General features: G+C 37.2%; 1 protein-coding gene across 1 annotated transcript in view; it reads left to right on the top strand.

The window, feature by feature from the left end:
* Sorcs3 (sortilin related VPS10 domain containing receptor 3) overlaps positions 1 to 16903 on the top strand; it is a 645896-nt gene that overhangs the window by 574575 nt on the left and 54418 nt on the right. Inside the window, exon 15 of the mRNA XM_052760015.1 lies at positions 16007 to 16124. Coding sequence (XP_052615975.1) covers positions 16007 to 16124 — 118 coding nt within the window. The remainder of the gene's footprint in view (positions 1 to 16006; positions 16125 to 16903) is intronic.

The raw sequence follows: 16903 nt of genomic DNA, 5'->3' as shown, positions 1-16903 counted from the left end.
TAAAATAGCTTTTTACTCCACAACTTCATTTCACTCAGTTGACTTGTCACAGTGTCAAAAGTGTAATTCATTGGACACTGCTTCTGCCTAGAAGTCACTTCACAAATGTGTCTCCTATTCCCTACTGAAAATATACTTTCTATGAAATGACTGAGAATCTGCCTCATTTCTTTTCCAAGCTTACTGAAATATAAATTATATACCAAAATTTGTACTTGCTTAATATATACATTTTGATGTATACCTTATCAATAACCTACAAAGAATGTTCTGTGGGTTTTGGGGTAAGAACATTTAAGATGAGATCTACCCTCTTGACATAGTTTAAAGGACACAAAACCATTTACTGACCTAGGCACTCTGTGAGCATGTTGTAGAACTTCTAGAACTCAGTCATTCTGCATAAATGAAACTTGATATTTATAGCCATTGAACAATCCTCCATTCTCCTCCTCCCAAGCCCTGGTAGCCACTATTCTGCTCTCTGTTTATGAGCTTGATTATTTTCGATACCTGTTGTGAATAGCATTATGAGGAACCAGTTCTCTGTGATGGACTTTTCACTTAACACACTGTCTTCTAGGTTCTTAGAGTGTTGTCATAAAACCCCATTTGTCATTAATATAGGGGTCTCTTCTGTTCTTCCTTTGCCTTTATCCGCCTGTTTTTGAGATAGTTTTACTCTGTAGACCAGGGTGTCTTGACCTAGAAGTTACTATGGAGTCAACATTGACTTTAAACTCAAGCTTTATATCTCAAATTCTGTGATTACAAGGAGGGGCTACCATACTTATTTAAGTGCCTGACATCTAAAAGACTTTGCAGCATTGAGCCCACATATCTATAATCTAAGCATATGCTAGAATAACATGGCAAATGCTTCAGCAGGGACATACTATTGCCTGTTGCACCCCTCACTCCAGTGGACATTTCAACACAGGGTCCTCTGCAATTGCTCTCCTGTCTGTGGTAAAACTTGAAATTTGGATTTCGCATCTATAATTTTATAACCACTTTATATGTTTTCAATATCATTTTACAAATACAGAAATATGTGGAGATCCTAAGTACTGTAGCTAGAGTTTTTCTCTCTGGGTCCCAACAAGCCCTGGCAGTCCCTTAGCCCACTTATAAAATAAACATACAGATGCTTATATTATTTAAACTGCTTGGCTATTAGTTCAGGCCTACCATTGTCTAGCTCTTACTGTTATACTAAGCCCATTTCTGTTAATCTATGTGTCGCCATGTGTTCCGTGGCTTTACCTGTTGCCTCTACATGATGCTCCCTGGACGGCAGCAGGTGTCTCCTTCTCTCTGCCTTCCTGTTCCTTCCTTTCTACTCTCTGCTAGTCCTGCCAATACTTCCTGCATAGCTACTGGCCAATCAGTGTTTTATTTATCAATCAATCATCCACAGCAAAGTACCTGTTCACTTATCATTTGAAATTGATGAAAATTATTTTGTTGTCACTGGGATTTAGAGCTGACCTTATTGTTGCCCTTCTCAGATCCATTCTACTTCCTTTCCCACAGACACTTCTAGAATAAATGTTGAAGCTTTTTATATGTTTTTATACTTTTTGGTAATTTCAGTTAGTGTGTACCCACATTGTTTTATATATTTTCAAAGTGTATATAATTCAAATAGGCAATAGCAGTGACTTATATGCTTATTTCTATCATTATTGTCTAACTCAGGGTCTGTCCATGTGGTTCATGCATTTTTCATGCTCATGGCATTTTGTCATTGAATGAATATGCACAATTTATGCATTCTACTATCAGTAGACATTTACACTGCTTCTAGTGTTGTCTTTTTACAAACACTACCTTACCTTTGCACATGCCTCCAGTTAAATTAATGAAACACATTTTCTGATCTACACACAAACTCAGAAGTGGAATTGCTGAGTCATGGTAATCAGTAATATGTGAATATTCACTGATAATGCGACTTAAATTTTTGCACAACTTTCTAATCAGTTTTCATACCCATTGTCTACAAGGTTACATGAGAAGCCCTTTCAGCCTGAGAAGTACAGGTTTGCAATGATCTTAGCATCATCCTCCATAGCCCTGAGCATGATTGTGCCTGTGCATAATTGGTCCTCAGCAGATATACAGTGAGTGATGCAGTTAGACTGGACTCGAGACCATTTAAGAGCAGGTGCTGGGTTTCTACACATTTTTGATTCTCCTATTGTTTTATTTGATTCAGGGTTTTACACAGTGAACTATAATGTCATTATAATGACACAAAGAAAAAAAGCTGTCCCTTTTGCCTCTCTTTCAGGACTCTTCTAAATTCTATGTCTTTCTCCTCTTGTTAAAATCTTTCCTTGTTCATCTACCTTTGTCCTTCCTTACAGTCTATTCCTTGGCTCCTGACTTAGGTTTCAATAGGTTTGAAGACCACACTTTGTGAGTCACCATTATTAGCTCTAATTCAAATTCACAGAAGGTCTTAGTTCTGAGAAAAGAATCAAAGTTGTTTAGACAATGATTTCCTTTAACTCATGTTTTAAAATTTGGCTTTATTGTTTTTAATTTAAACTTTCTTTTGGAATTTCATACATTAGTACAGTATGTACATCATTACTACCCCTCAGTTTCCTCCAGCACTCTCTCACTCCCCCCTCCAATTAATGACATTTTCTTTAGCTTTATTACTTTGCCGTGTTTGTTCCAGTAGTTTTAACTTTCTTTCTGTTTCCCTTTCACTCCATCCTCTCTCCATATTTTCAGTGCTTTGAATCCCCTTCTTTCTACTGCCTCACGGATACTATTCAGCAGCCAACATAGACTCTGCCTGCAGGTTTTTGCTGTTGATCCTCCTGCCTGTTTCTATTAAGATCTAGTTCATGTCTCACTTTTGCTCAATACAATTTTCCTCGTAGCTGCTGACCTCTTTTACCACTAATCCCATCTACACCCTAATGGGAAAACAATCAGGTGGCCTGGATGCACACCAACAGCCAAGCATCCTGCCTGAATATTTGGAAGCCAGCAGCTGCTGCCCACTGATGGCTGGCCTTTGCAGAACACTGTTCTTCTTTGATTTGAAATCCATCCTTTTCTGTTTTCTTCACAGAAATAGGGAAGGCAGTTTTCTCCAGGCAAGAGACAAGAATACATATGGGGAGCCAGGCCTTTTAGGGAAAATTGAGCTCTTAGAAGACATTTAGCAGAGTGCATATATTGCTGTTCTTGCAAGAGCATTTGTTATTACTTTATTTGACTAGGTATACTGATAGCCAACTATTAATAAATCAATGGTTTAAGAGTTCTAGAGGCAAGTTAGGACATTAGTAGTCAATCCTCTGCTGAGTGAAATCTTATATTCTCACACCTCTTCTGTCTTCTATGAAGAAAGGTCAACAACTACAGTATACATACATATATTTGTTGTCTAAGTCATTGTCAGAGCAGTGTTGGAGGTTTCAATGGTGGTGGTAATGTTGGAGGGTAAGGGGCAGTCAGAGACAGAAAAAGAATAAGGGACAGACAGAAAGTTAGATGGAAGGGTATTTAGTTACTGCCCTTGGCCTCAGTATATGTCTGCCCTCTGAAGATTCTAGCCCTAGCTGTGGTTTCTGATAATCACTTATGTCTTAGAATATGAAAGACAACAATACTGTCAGTAAATGGAAGAAAATATCCAACACTATTAAAAATAGTGCTTTCAGTGGGGATTTATATTCTCATTTATAGATTTTTCTATTCTTTAAGTGTTTATATAATGAGGATACATTCTTTATAATGAACAAAAGGGAAATAATTTATCAAACTCTACACTTAGCATCTTCTAGATAGTAAAAGGGAAGAACTGCTTTTGCACCAATGCTAAGAATGCTGTGGTTTATGCTCATTCCACCTTTGAGCCTGTAACTGAAAGGAAGGGAGTGTCTCACCTATCCACCACCACCTCCCTGTGCTAAGCACTGCCTGGAGTCACTTGGCACTACATCATTTTGGATAAACATTCCACTGGCAGCCAATAAAAGATAAGAATGCAAAATGGACCAATCCTACTCATAAAACACAAATTCAGGAAATTGGTACATAGCACTTTCTGATGAAGCTGTGCTCTAAATAATTTCTTCAAGGTCATCTGGTTAATTTATGCTGCATTTGTAAGTTATTGTATATTTTAAAAATTAATGAAAGATTTAATTACGGCAGGGTTGCCTGTGACCTTTTGTGGAATGACTTCATCATAAATCTGCAGGCATTTCAGAACTGTTTTTCAGGTTTCTAATAATTTGTTCTCAAATTAATGACATCCAGTCAGTGAAAGAAGTTGAGGCTGGGAAAAAAAAATTGAGTTGAGATTTGTGGTTTCCTAGCAATGTCCAATTCTGAATCCCAGGTGGAGGTGGAGCAGGAGATGGTGTGTGTGTGACTCACCAGAATCCACAGCAGCAGGTTTAACTATTTAACTAGTGGAATGAAAAAGAAATCCAGTGTGTCAATAAGGGAGAAATGGCATGTATCCAAACTGCGTCACTAAAGATTTGGGGCACACTTATCTTTATGTGAGTGGTGAGAAACACCTGGACCAATTAGATACCTCCTATTCTTCCCTGATATACATAGAGTTTATTTTTTTTTGTTTGTAAATGAGGAATCTTGCTTATCTTCCAGTTTGTGTTCACCTGTGAGGCCCAATATAGACTTCATCAATCTGTGACCTTCGCCCTGTTCGGTGGCTCAGTAAGAACAACCACACTGTCTGTCTCAAGGGAGCATTCTCATTTCCCCTAAGCACAGAACACACTTCTGTCTGTGCCTGTGTCTATTTACTTGATCTAACAGAGTCAAGAGAAAGGCATCTCAGAGGAATGCCACATTTGTGCACACTCAAGAAGGTCCTTTGCCTAAGAAGAGACTGGAGTTTACAGCTGCTGTTGTAAGGAAAGCTGGAGTTGGGACATCTCAGAGCACTCTTGAAGGTGCCAGAACCTGGGAGAAAAAGCATCAAAACTGGAAAAGTATGTCTTAGCTGAAGACCTGGATATGATCCTCTCTGATCCCCCCAGATGCAGATACTCATGGTACTACTGTCATGTGTGTCTGTGACTCAACTTGAAGGATAGGAATGTTTCCCATGAAAAGCCTTCAGCATAGCAAGAATTAGACACCAGGAGACCTGGTTTCTAGTTTGTTCTCTTCTTGAACAGGCCAATGTTTTGTTCAGGCCTTACTTTCTTGATGGTTTATGAAGGAATTGGGCCAAAGGTTCATCCCCTAAGACTGTTTCAGCCCTAATGCTTTATAATCCTGTTTGTTCTCTTTCATGCCTCAGGGATTCCCAACTGGAGACCAGGGCAATAAAGACTGTCATAGTTCAGGGTCAAGTGTGTAATTCTCCACACAGTACAGGTTTGAGACAAATAGGATCATAATTGGGGCTTTCTAGTTATAAACTCCCTACAGATTTTTTCCTTTCTTCCTTCCTCCAACTGTGCTTTCAAGTTTATAAATTTCATGGTGTTCCTGCCTTTTGTGCAAACAGGCTATTTTGAGCTTGAGGTAAGAGCCCCCCACCCATGTTCAAGCCTCAGTGCCAAACTGTGCAGTCAAATGGCTGCTAATGAGTCACAAAGCACTTCAAAGCCCAGTGCTGGGGACTGTGTGTGAACAATGGCCGCCAGTGTGTGCACTTCAATCCTGACTCTCATCTGCTGGCTGTGCTGCATTGTTGGATGACTCCTCCAATTTCTTTGAATCTCAGTTTCCTCATCTGTTAAGTTGGAATACATGAGGTAATCCACATGAAGTAGTTAGCATATTTTAAAAGTTTGATAAATATTTCTTCTTGTTGGCATAATTGTTATTATTTGACTGAATTTTGGTTATAATTCACTGTTTGCAAACTCTCACATTAGAGCTTTTGCATATATATATATACACACACATATATATATGTGTATATATATATATATGGGTATACTATCTGCCCCCTAAATTCTCAGTCATCTAACCAAATAGATAATGTAAGTAATCCCAATGATCATACTATAATTGTTGTGTATTTGTGTATGCCTGTGTGGGTCTGTTTGTGTAGATTCGCATGTATAAAAATACATTTGGAGGCCAGAAGACAACCTTAGGTGTCAATTCCTCAGGTACTATTCACTTACTATTTTGAGACATACTCTTTAGCCAAACACATGACAAGTAGGCTATGCTGGTTGACCAGCAAGCCCAGGATCATTCTGTATCCACATATCTAGGATTATAGGCACACCTTACCATACCCAGATGTGTTTATGTGAATGCTGAGTGTCTAAATCAGGTCTTCATACTTGCATGTCAAGCACTTTACCAATGAGGCTGGTTCTTCCACCTTTATAGAGACTTAGATGAATCTGTATAGAAGTTAGATTAGCCATCCTGGATAGAGGAAAAGCAAGCTGAAGAAAATCATGCTCCCCTTCATGGAAGGAAATAAAATTCCAGTTGTGTACAAGGCAGTGAAAGGTACCACAACATACAAAGATAGAAGGAGGCTAAAGTTTAGAAGCCAAGGTAATGATTCTTTGCATAAGGTTTGCTGCTAGATCATGTGGCAGTGCCTTGGGAGTTGACTACACAGAGATTGAATTTGTAGACAGAAGTGGGATTGGTAGCAAGAAATCAAAGGGAATTTACGTGTATCTGGTGAATATGAGAGATTTGTAGAAGTTCCATCAGAAGGCTGGGAATCTATCTAGTGGTAACAGAGAGAAGTGAGTTGAGGACTGGGTCTCTACTAATACAGAGATTTCTAGCCTGATAGAAAACACAACTGAGGAAGTAGCAGAGAAAGTCTAGAAAGAAATTACAGAGTCAGAATTGCCCTTGATCTTTTGCTGAAGATGTTATTCAGGCAAATAAAAGTAAGACTTAGTGGGTATAAGAATGTCTAATGAAGATGAAGTTTCTGAAGAAGAGAAAAGAGATATCCTGATTATAAGTTGGTGAGTTTAATTCAGAGTTCCCTTGAAAGCCACTATTCAGTCAAGGTCACAAATATAATCTCCAAAGGAATTCTTTGAACATTTCTGGTGCATTCATTGTAATAACTCCTTGTTCTCCTCATGAAGGGTTGTGGCCAATCACTGTCTTCTTAAAACTTCTCTCAGACTGTGTATAAACTATGTATAAAAGTCCTTGTAACCAGAGGTCCAAATGAATCAAATGACTATGCAGAGGAGAGTCAGGTGACCCAGAGCCTTTCCCCTGGAAAGAGGTAAACATCTTTATAGAGCTTACTTCTCTAATTACATTTACTGTGGCATTGTTTCCATCGAAATTATAGCAATTATATACCCTGATCCCATTTGAAATCATTTAATTAATGAGTGGCTACCTCTCTGTGTGTTTGGAATTCTAATGAAGTCTTTTCTTTTTATGAGTCACATCCCTCCTCAAATTAATCACCCTTTTCCTTTCAGAAAGGTTTAGTTAGTCTGGATGGTGGATTGAAGCAGGTTTGTTATTTAATGTCCTAGGAAACTACATTTGTTATAGAAACCCTAGCACAGTTTAGGATGACCAGAGACAGAGTAACTTCTATTACGTCTTCTCCAAGATTGCTTTAATTCTTGTAAACATCAAGGGACATCTGACTCAGTCACAGTCTCTGACCCAGAAATGAAGCAGATAAAGCGATGGTAGCAGTGTTGAAAACTGTGATTGATTTTGTTTGATTAATTCTATTCATTAATCAACCAAGATCTATATTAATTTAGTACCTGTTATATGAAAGAAGTGCCCATGGATGCAAAGATGGATGACTGTAATAGATAGATAAATCTACTGATTGTAAGGTTAACAGGATATGGACAACTTGTATATCTAGACGTAGACACAAGAAAATACATTCTCAGAAGTTATCTTGAAAAAGCCACACTCTACCTCCCATCTTTTTGTGCTCATTCCACTGAACAAGAGTCATCTTTTAAAAGAAAGTTGAAGATTTCAGGAAGGTTTTTGTTCAAGTTTACCTAGTTAATTTCCAGGCCAAGGAGGACTAGAAACAATCAGATTTTCTAATTTCTCTGCTTTCTCATTTTGCTATGGTTCCCAGACCAACAGTAAAGCAAGTGCACAGGGCTGTCTATGACCAGTGTCTTGTTAGCAGTGTAGCCATCAGGCATGGAATTTTTTTTAACAAAGATTGAAATGGCTTCTAAAGTTCAGAGAGCCCAAGATGAATCTGAAGTAGAAAGACAAACACATAAAAAAAATGCATGTGGCAAGGTAAAAAGAAAAACAGAAGTAATACATTTTAATTGATTCCCCCCCACACACACCGAAAATCCATATAATGAGAAATGGCTCAGAAAATTCATTTATTTTGTTCCTGTGGTTAGGAGAACTTCCTCTGGGAACCAAAGGGCAAGGCACCTCTTTCTTGGCAGTCATCTATATTTATGTATGAGGTGTCTACTTATTTCAAGGTTCAGCACGAAGAAGAAAAAAGATTGCCCACATTTGGGCTAATTGTGTGCCTTGAAAAAAGATTGAGAGTCAAGGCCACCAAAATACCTTGATTTAATTGTTGGGGAAGTCTGTAGAAATTCTGTCAATGAGAAGAGTGGTGATAGTAATGAACCTTTGTTGTCTGTGTGATTTTAAAGATTTCACATGCATTATGTAACTTAATGAGAGTTACGAGTGCATTGGTCACTATGTTTCTTTGAGTTAAGAAAAGGAACATGACAACAAGGAGCTGGTGAGAAGGCTCAGGAGGTAAAGGCTCTTGCCACCAAGTGTGGCAACCTGAGATTGATTCCTGGGAATCCAAATGGTGGAAGGGGAGAACCAGTTCTTTCAAGTTGCTTGCATGCACAAGCATACACACACACACACACACACACAGAAACACACACAGATTAATAACACCAATAACAATAGTAATAACTAACAACAACAACAATAATAATAATAATTTAACAGGTAACTTTTTAAAAGAAACAAAGAATACAATTCTGAAGAAGGGGTTCCGAAATACTACATTGTGGCAGTTATAAAGATGAGAAGTGATGCTGGTATCAGTGAATTTGGTCAAGCTGGAAACTGAAAAGTTCCAGGTTTAGAGTTCAAGGGAGACAGTGAAGCAGATTATTTTTTGTGGGAAAGAAGCTTTTTTTTTAAAGACTTCTTAAATTGAAAAAATTTTAAATACAATGTATTTGATTGTTTTTCTTCTTCCCTAATTCCTCATACTTCCTACTCCACCTTTATGTTCTTTCTTTCTTCCTTCCTCTTAAAAAAATCAGTGCTTAGACAGACAACATCATGATGGGGCACTAAGGAGAGATAAGGCCCACATGGCAGGATGCAAGTCCCTTCTTACATGTTTTAGAGGAATGGGAGGTCATATGCTACATGACTGATGTGTAGATCACAGAACATGCTCTCAATCTGTCTTTGAATGAGCTCTAAGGACAGTAAGGGCAGGGATCTAAATAAACAATTTATTTTAGTTCTGTAAACCACAATAATTTGGTTTTGGGAATTGTCACAATTCAACAAAAAAGGAGGAGCTTTATAAAATGACAGGAACTTGCTCTTTTTGCAAAAGTCTTGAAAATTAAATTCACTTTGCAAGTTCTTCATGTTCCTTTAATAGCCCTCCACACTTCATTTCCAATTCTTTATCCCACAATGACTATTGCTAGAAACTGCTCTTTTCTATAGAATACAAATACATCCAGAAGGTATCCGTGACCTTAAGAAGTTTCTATTTAGTTAAAAAAAAAATAGTCTTGAGTAAAGAAGCTAGAAAATTAAGAACCCCTGGATGACCCTTTTTTTATCAGAGAAATTTTCATGCAACCCTAGTTTATAGGCATATAAAATAGGCATACAAATTAGGCATTTACTGATAATAAATCAAGAAGAAATTTATTTTAATACAATTCTTTGATATACATATAATTTTGCCACTTATAAAGATGAAAACAAATTTGCATACTAATAAGATGGATATGCTGTTTATTTTACATGAAGAATTAAATCTTAACTGAAAATTTGGTACTGCAGGATGTAGAAAGCATCTTCAGCATTTTCCAGCTTTGTTTGGTATTCTGATTTTATAAACCTCAAGGCTAAGAATGTTATTTCACATAAATACATAGTACAAAATGTCAGAAGTACATTTAGGGCTATTTCTGAAATTGTTCAAAATTTTGTTATAGAACCAAGCCAAAATTCATTTTTAAAATTTATTATGAAACTCTTTAGCAACTCAAACCAAATGATGATCTCTTAAATCAAATATTCTACCAAAGTATAATCCAAAGATAAACTAACTTGATACTTACATGCTGAGAAATGATTGTAGGAAAAATACTGAAAGTCTTTGTTTTTGTAATTAAGTCATTATGCTTTTGTAAGAGCATAAAACTGTTTGTGCAGTAAAAAATATTTGAGATAATTTTCTCAAATCTTAACTAGATATGGGAGGCGGCATTGGTCTAGGATTCTACTACACAGTGTGATGACATGTTCAGCTCAAAGAGTGCATGCTGTGAGTTCAAAACCAAGGCAGAATGGAAAATGCCTCCAGAAACAACTTGGATTAACTAAACATTTGATTCTGGATTGACTTTTGGTTATTACAGATTCAGAAATCTTTTACTGTTGCCAAATCATTCATGAGTCTCACCTTTAGGGGTGTGACCCCATATGGAGTAGTAACCTACTGTTTTATTTTTAATAATTTATTATTTTTGAAATTATAATGTAACCACCACATATATCTCCTTCCCTCACCTCCCTCCAGCTCCTCCCATGCTTCCCCTTGTTCTCTTTGTAATTCATGGCCTTTTTGAGAAGCTGTCACATTTATTGTTCAAAGTTTGGTTTGAGGACATCATCATGATCAGGGACTTCAGAGAAATGCAAATATTCAGGCACCCAGAATGTACTAATGAGAACCTCTCTAGGTGGGGAAACCCATATGTCAAAGACCTTCTGAAAGGACTTCTTGATAACAGAAAATTTGAACATCTGAAGAAAAAGAGCTCATTGTTGCCAGAAAGTTTTCAGATCTCCTGAAGACCCTGACACCTGACTTGGAAATCATATCATCCTTTGGTAGATTCTCCATGTTCTGCTTTCCTCTGCTATAACCATGAACTTGAGTTGATATATGAACCCCTTTGTTCTCCCCAAATAAGTATGAGGAAAGAGCTTCCCCTATTATGCTGGTAATGAGTCCTTAACTTTAGAGGAATAATTTTAGATGATGAGGAGCTCCTGTTGGGGAACTTGATGTTTGTTGTTATTCATTAGAAGAGGGCTTAGAATGCTTTTTAAAATTTTTTCAGTTCAGTGATATTAATACAAAAATGATGAGTGTGATTTCTTTTGATGGTCTTGCCGTTGTCTTTGTTAGGTTCACATTTTCACTGATCTTACTGTGACACCTGTTTCACTAATGTTTAAGAAAAGAGGTTATTCAGCACTTGGATATTAATTAATCTGTATTTCATATCCTGCTTATTTTTATATGTGTGCCATCTGTCACTTCTTCAACTTCCTTAACAGTTATCAAATCATCAGATAATTAGTGTGATATTGAACAGAACTAGAGAACCAAGGTCCATGCAGAAGAAAGACTATGTGTCTGAGTAGTCACTGACTGCCATAACTCATAATGTAGCACTGCCTGGAATCACACTGAAAATTAGTGTTAATCAATTAAGTATCTATGTCAAGTTAGTCTGTGGGCATGCACAGGAGGGATTGTCTTATTCATTCATACAAGTGGGCCCATCTTATTGTGGGTGGTACCATCCTTAGGAAGGTAGTCCTGGGTTGTGCAAGAAACGTACCTAAGCATTATCCAGAGAGCAAACCAGTAAGAGCCAGCAAGGAATGATCTTCCATGATTTCTGCTTCAGGTTCCTGCCTTGACTTCCTTCCCCGACTTCCTCCAATGATGGATTGCAACCTGGATTAGTAAGCCAATATACCCATTCCTCCCTGGGTTATTTTTGGTTAGATTGTTTTATCACAGTAACAAAAAGGTAACCAGAACAGTCACTAGTGCATCATTGTGTAGAGATAAGGCAAGACAATGAACTATTGTCTTCTAGAACAGATTGAAGGATAAGGAATATGGTAATATCCAAATATTACTAAGGGACTCACCTTGCTGGTCTTAGCTGAGACCCACCAAGATGAACAAAGCTCATCATCCTAACAGTGTAAAATAACTATAATTTTGGCACTTGGAGGTAACCTTATGGGAAAGGATAATAGCATGCATTCAAGAATATGGTTGATCAGTTTGGAGAAAGACCTGGGAAACACAGTGTGAAGCAAGAAGTTGAACAAACATAGATGAAAAAAATGTACCTGTTAATGTTTCATGAAAACCACCTGAACCAGTCTATAAAATTGAACTGATTTGATGCCTGTGTTCAGTCAGTAAAATAAGCACTTCAAGGCTCAGCTTCACTTAGGTTGTATGCATGGATCAATAGCACATTCTGTTCGGTATCAACCCTGCTAAATGATAAAGCCTAGGCTTGCAGTTGCATGCTCACTAACTACTGCACCCGTTGCCCCCTGATCATTGCTATTTGTTAGAAAGTTATCTCACCCTTACAAGCATTCCTACTTGTGAGCTGCAAAGACTGCCAACCTATTTCTTTTCTCTTTTCCCAAGATATATCTGGGTTTACACCATTTTCAGCACAAAGATGAAATGAATCCTGTTGTCATCAACATTAGTGTCCTAGCGCTGCTTTAACAAAACCATAAACTAGATGGCTTAAATGGCATTTATTATCTTATAATTCTGGAAGCCAATTTCCAAAATCAAAGGATTATCAGGAGAACTTGCTATTTATGTCTTCTTCATTTTTTAAAAACACAAAATCTTCTGGTGTGTGTTATGAATAGTGTAAGATTCATAAAGGCATTTTCATACAAATATATCCTATACATTGACAGTATTCATCCCAGCTCCCCTTTATGATGGCTCTAGCCATTTCTTAGCTTATGGCTGTATATCTCCAATTTATACTTCTGTCTTCATATGGCCTTTTCACTACCTGTTCATCTTCATTATCTGTTACAGAATACTTCTTACCACTTTTAGAGACATCGCACTAATCCAAGATGCTCTCATTTTATTATCTTTTGCTTAAATCTTCATGCTACTTTTTCCAAATGAGGTTACATTAAAGCTTCAAGGATGAGGACATATTCATTCATACCTTATTAAAAACCACCAACCACTCAACTCAGTCTTTTTCAATAGTGCTTAAACTTTGGCAACTAGATACATCTTTGGATGGTCTGATAAAATACATCATTTGTATAGAGATAAACTTACATGTTCTAATAAATACATGTTTTTGATTAAAATTTAGATTATTCAATATCTTCTAATACAGCAGCCTATATATGAGCTGAAGTTGATTCATACCACATAATCTAGGTCCTTTTTAAATGGCAACAACTAACAGTGACCATGATTTTTCTTTGTGATCTGGTTAATGTAGACTAACATGGGCTATCACCTCTTCTGTTCTAGGTAATACATACAATCTTGTTAATTTATTTCACAATCATTTAAATTATCATTGATCATGTTGAATTATTCAATTACATTGGCCACATTACCTAGAGAAACACTTCAACTACTGTTATTATTGTCTATCCTTAGGTATACAAAGCTCATTTCTGTTATCCAATCCTTAAGCCAGTACCAGAAAGAGAAGTTGATGTTTCTTCCTATTACATCTTATCTTATTAAATTCTACCTGTCTGAGACTGTCAGAACCTACTGGGTCCTGATTCTACCATGAAGTGTATTGACTGTTATTTTTAGCTGTGTGTCATTGGAAAGTTAGATTTCTGTTGATAAGCATTATTTTCATGTCTTTAAGCCATTTAGTAAGAATGGTAAACAAGGAAAAGCAGACAACAGAATGTGGCAAACTGACTACCTCTACCTCCCTTCTGGTTGATTTCAATACTTTAATTAGGTGCCGTTCAAACACATCATTTTACTAGCAGCTGGCTCACATTTTAATTTTTTTCTTCAAAACTGCTGTGCAGACTCTTGTCACCTGCCTTGTTGACATCCAAGTATATCATGTACCTTGTATTTTCTTCTCTCTGCCTAGTAATCTTCTTATAGAAATGAGTAGGATTAATCTGACATGATGCATGTTGTGAGCCATGAAATAACTGTTTAGAGTAGGGAGAAATATTTGCTTTAATATCACTGGCATTGTGATACTCAGCTTGATATAACCTAGGAAGACTTAATACAGAAAATAGTGTTTGAATGTGGGAAGATTTTGATATCTGAGTAGAGAAGGAAAGAGATGTTTGTCAAGGTCATCTTCAGTGTCTTATTTTTACTGATCCACCTATTAATTTAACTCTATTATTGCCAAGCAAGTAGAACCTTATCATAATAGCTAGCTGTTTCGATAAAATTTTAAGGGAGCTGACATGGTGGCACATTCCTATAATCCCAAGAAGGATTGGGAGTTCAAGGTCATCCCTGGCTACATAGATTGAGGTAAATCTGGGGTACATGAGACTCTGCTCAAGAAACAAAAAACAAAATATATTAAAAAAATAATAAGTGAGCCACCTTGCACCTTCTGAATAAGTTTAGAACTAAATAGTGGAAATACCTTAATAGATGACATGACATCTCTGTATTGGGTTTGGAAATGAATGTATTTAGCAAGAATAAAAAAGAAAAAGACATAGAAAATTCAGGAAAAATATCAGCTATATATTGGAATATTCTATTCTCAAAGCTTCTAGTCTATGCCAAACTGAGGTTTTAAAAAGACCGTGCAATCTTGATAAAGTGTAGCCCTCAATTTCTCCCTCAACATCTGTTTAAATCTTCCTTTAGATAAGTTTATAAAACTTTTGTTTATTTTTTATCTGATACTACATTCAAAGCTGTTTCCCAAGATTTAAGTTAGATGAGCTACAAAACCAATCTTATTTTTTCCACATTTTACAATTTATTTTAGTCCTCACCCCCTCTTGTAAGCATTATCATCTTCCAGAGAGTTGAAGGAAAGATCTCAGTGAGAAGGCCTTTGGTTATCAGCGTAAGAATATCTAAACCAGGGCAGCGGAGAATGCTAGGCTGGTCATGTGATTGAGGCTTGCTGAAATGGACAGTCTAGTTCTTCGAAAGAGCTCCCAGCATGACTGGTCTCACCTCTCCATTACAGTGATAGATGTCTTGCACTGTAATCCCATGACATGCCACCCCAGTGAAAAATTGATAGTCAGCATTTTTTTTCTTTCATTTTTTTCTAGAATGATTGATCATTCATATTTATAGGCCTGTCAACAACTGGGCTTTACAAAGGTCAGTATTGATTATCTGGACCATGCAGATGGCATTCTTCATTACTGTACATAAATATGACTTTCTTTTATTGGAATGCTGTTTTTCAAGGAAGGCAGAAAGAGAATAAGCATTAATATGAGTCATGCAGTGGGAATTTCAATGAAAAGGCACAGAGATGGTCACAGGATTTTGGCATCAGTAGGGTCATACTTTAGGTTAGGTAATACATTTCATTACTCCCAATGTGTGTAAGTATGCACACACACAAACACATATACTCATACACAATTTGTTTTATAGATGAGGAAACTATTTCTAGTACTGGATATAGGTAGACAACCTACTATTCCTGACATTAAGAAGAAATGTAAAAGCTATGTGCCAAAATGTAAAGAATGGTTTCATTTGGATTGTAAATTATTTTAATGCTTCCTATAAATCATATTTAGTAATTTTGCAATAAAAATGAGTGATATTAAACTTAATGTGAATGACAACCAGTTGGCTGAAGATGCAAAGACCCCGGCTTCTGAAGAGGGAGATTACTCTTTTAAGGAAATCATGTTGGAGGGATCAAAGAAGTCCAGGCTGTCCTGATCTCCCCGTCTCTATTCTGGTGCATTACTGACTGATGCTGGACTTCTTGTGTTTTACACTCAGAGTTTTTGGCCACTTCAGCCTGCGCTCCGAATGGCAGTTGGTGAAAGTGGACTACAAGTCTGTCTTCAGCCGGCGGTGCACCAAGGAGGACTTTGAGACATGGCACCTGCTCAATCAGGTACCACAACATTGGGATGTGCTGGCCTCTAGGAACAGGAACTACTGCCAGCTGGGTTTGGTCTTCACTCATCTTTTATTTTTGGGGAAAGGAAGGCAGTATGTCATTTGAGCATGTAAGTGTGTGGCTATAAGGAAAAAAATTGGACATACACAGGACCAACAGGGTAAATGACACACATCCCATGATTCTATATACTCATTATATCCCTGAACTTCCTGGAGGAGAATATATGAAAATAACTTAGGATATCAGCTCAAATGGCTAAGAAGTGAGTACCAGGCAGTCAGGAGGCCTCTTATGATATGCTCATCTGCCCTGCCATTATGGAAGGTGAGAACATATCTCAGGACAGCTTGTAGTAAGAGCCCTAAAACACCCGGAAAAGAGATACTGAAAAGGGATGCAGGGTGCATGGGTCCAGTAATGCCAGATGTTTATTGCCATGCAATATAGGTGGGTTTCTATATTCTTACCATCTTCCTAACCCTTGGGTCCTTGGATTTTGTACCAAGTTTTCCTTTTTTTGCCTTTGTCTAAGATTTAGGACTTTAGTGTAATCATTTATAAGAGAGAAGGGGAACCAAGGAGACAGAGAGAGAGAGAGAGAGAGAGAGAGAGAGAGAGAGAGAGAGAGAGAGAGAGAGAGAGAGAGGGAGGGAGAAGAGGGAGCGAGATTGGAGATTGCACTTATGGGAGTCAACCTCAGTTTTACTGTGAAAATAATATAAACAATAAAAACAGTATGACAGAAGTTGTTTTCTCATTACTTTAGCTGC

Source organism: Peromyscus californicus, unplaced genomic scaffold (genome assembly GCF_007827085.1).
Source record: "Peromyscus californicus insignis strain IS unplaced genomic scaffold, ASM782708v3 Scaffold_4__1_contigs__length_199733344, whole genome shotgun sequence".
In the NCBI taxonomy this organism is placed as follows: Eukaryota; Metazoa; Chordata; class Mammalia; order Rodentia; family Cricetidae; genus Peromyscus; species Peromyscus californicus.
This window is presented reverse-complemented; position numbering and strand designations above follow the sequence as displayed.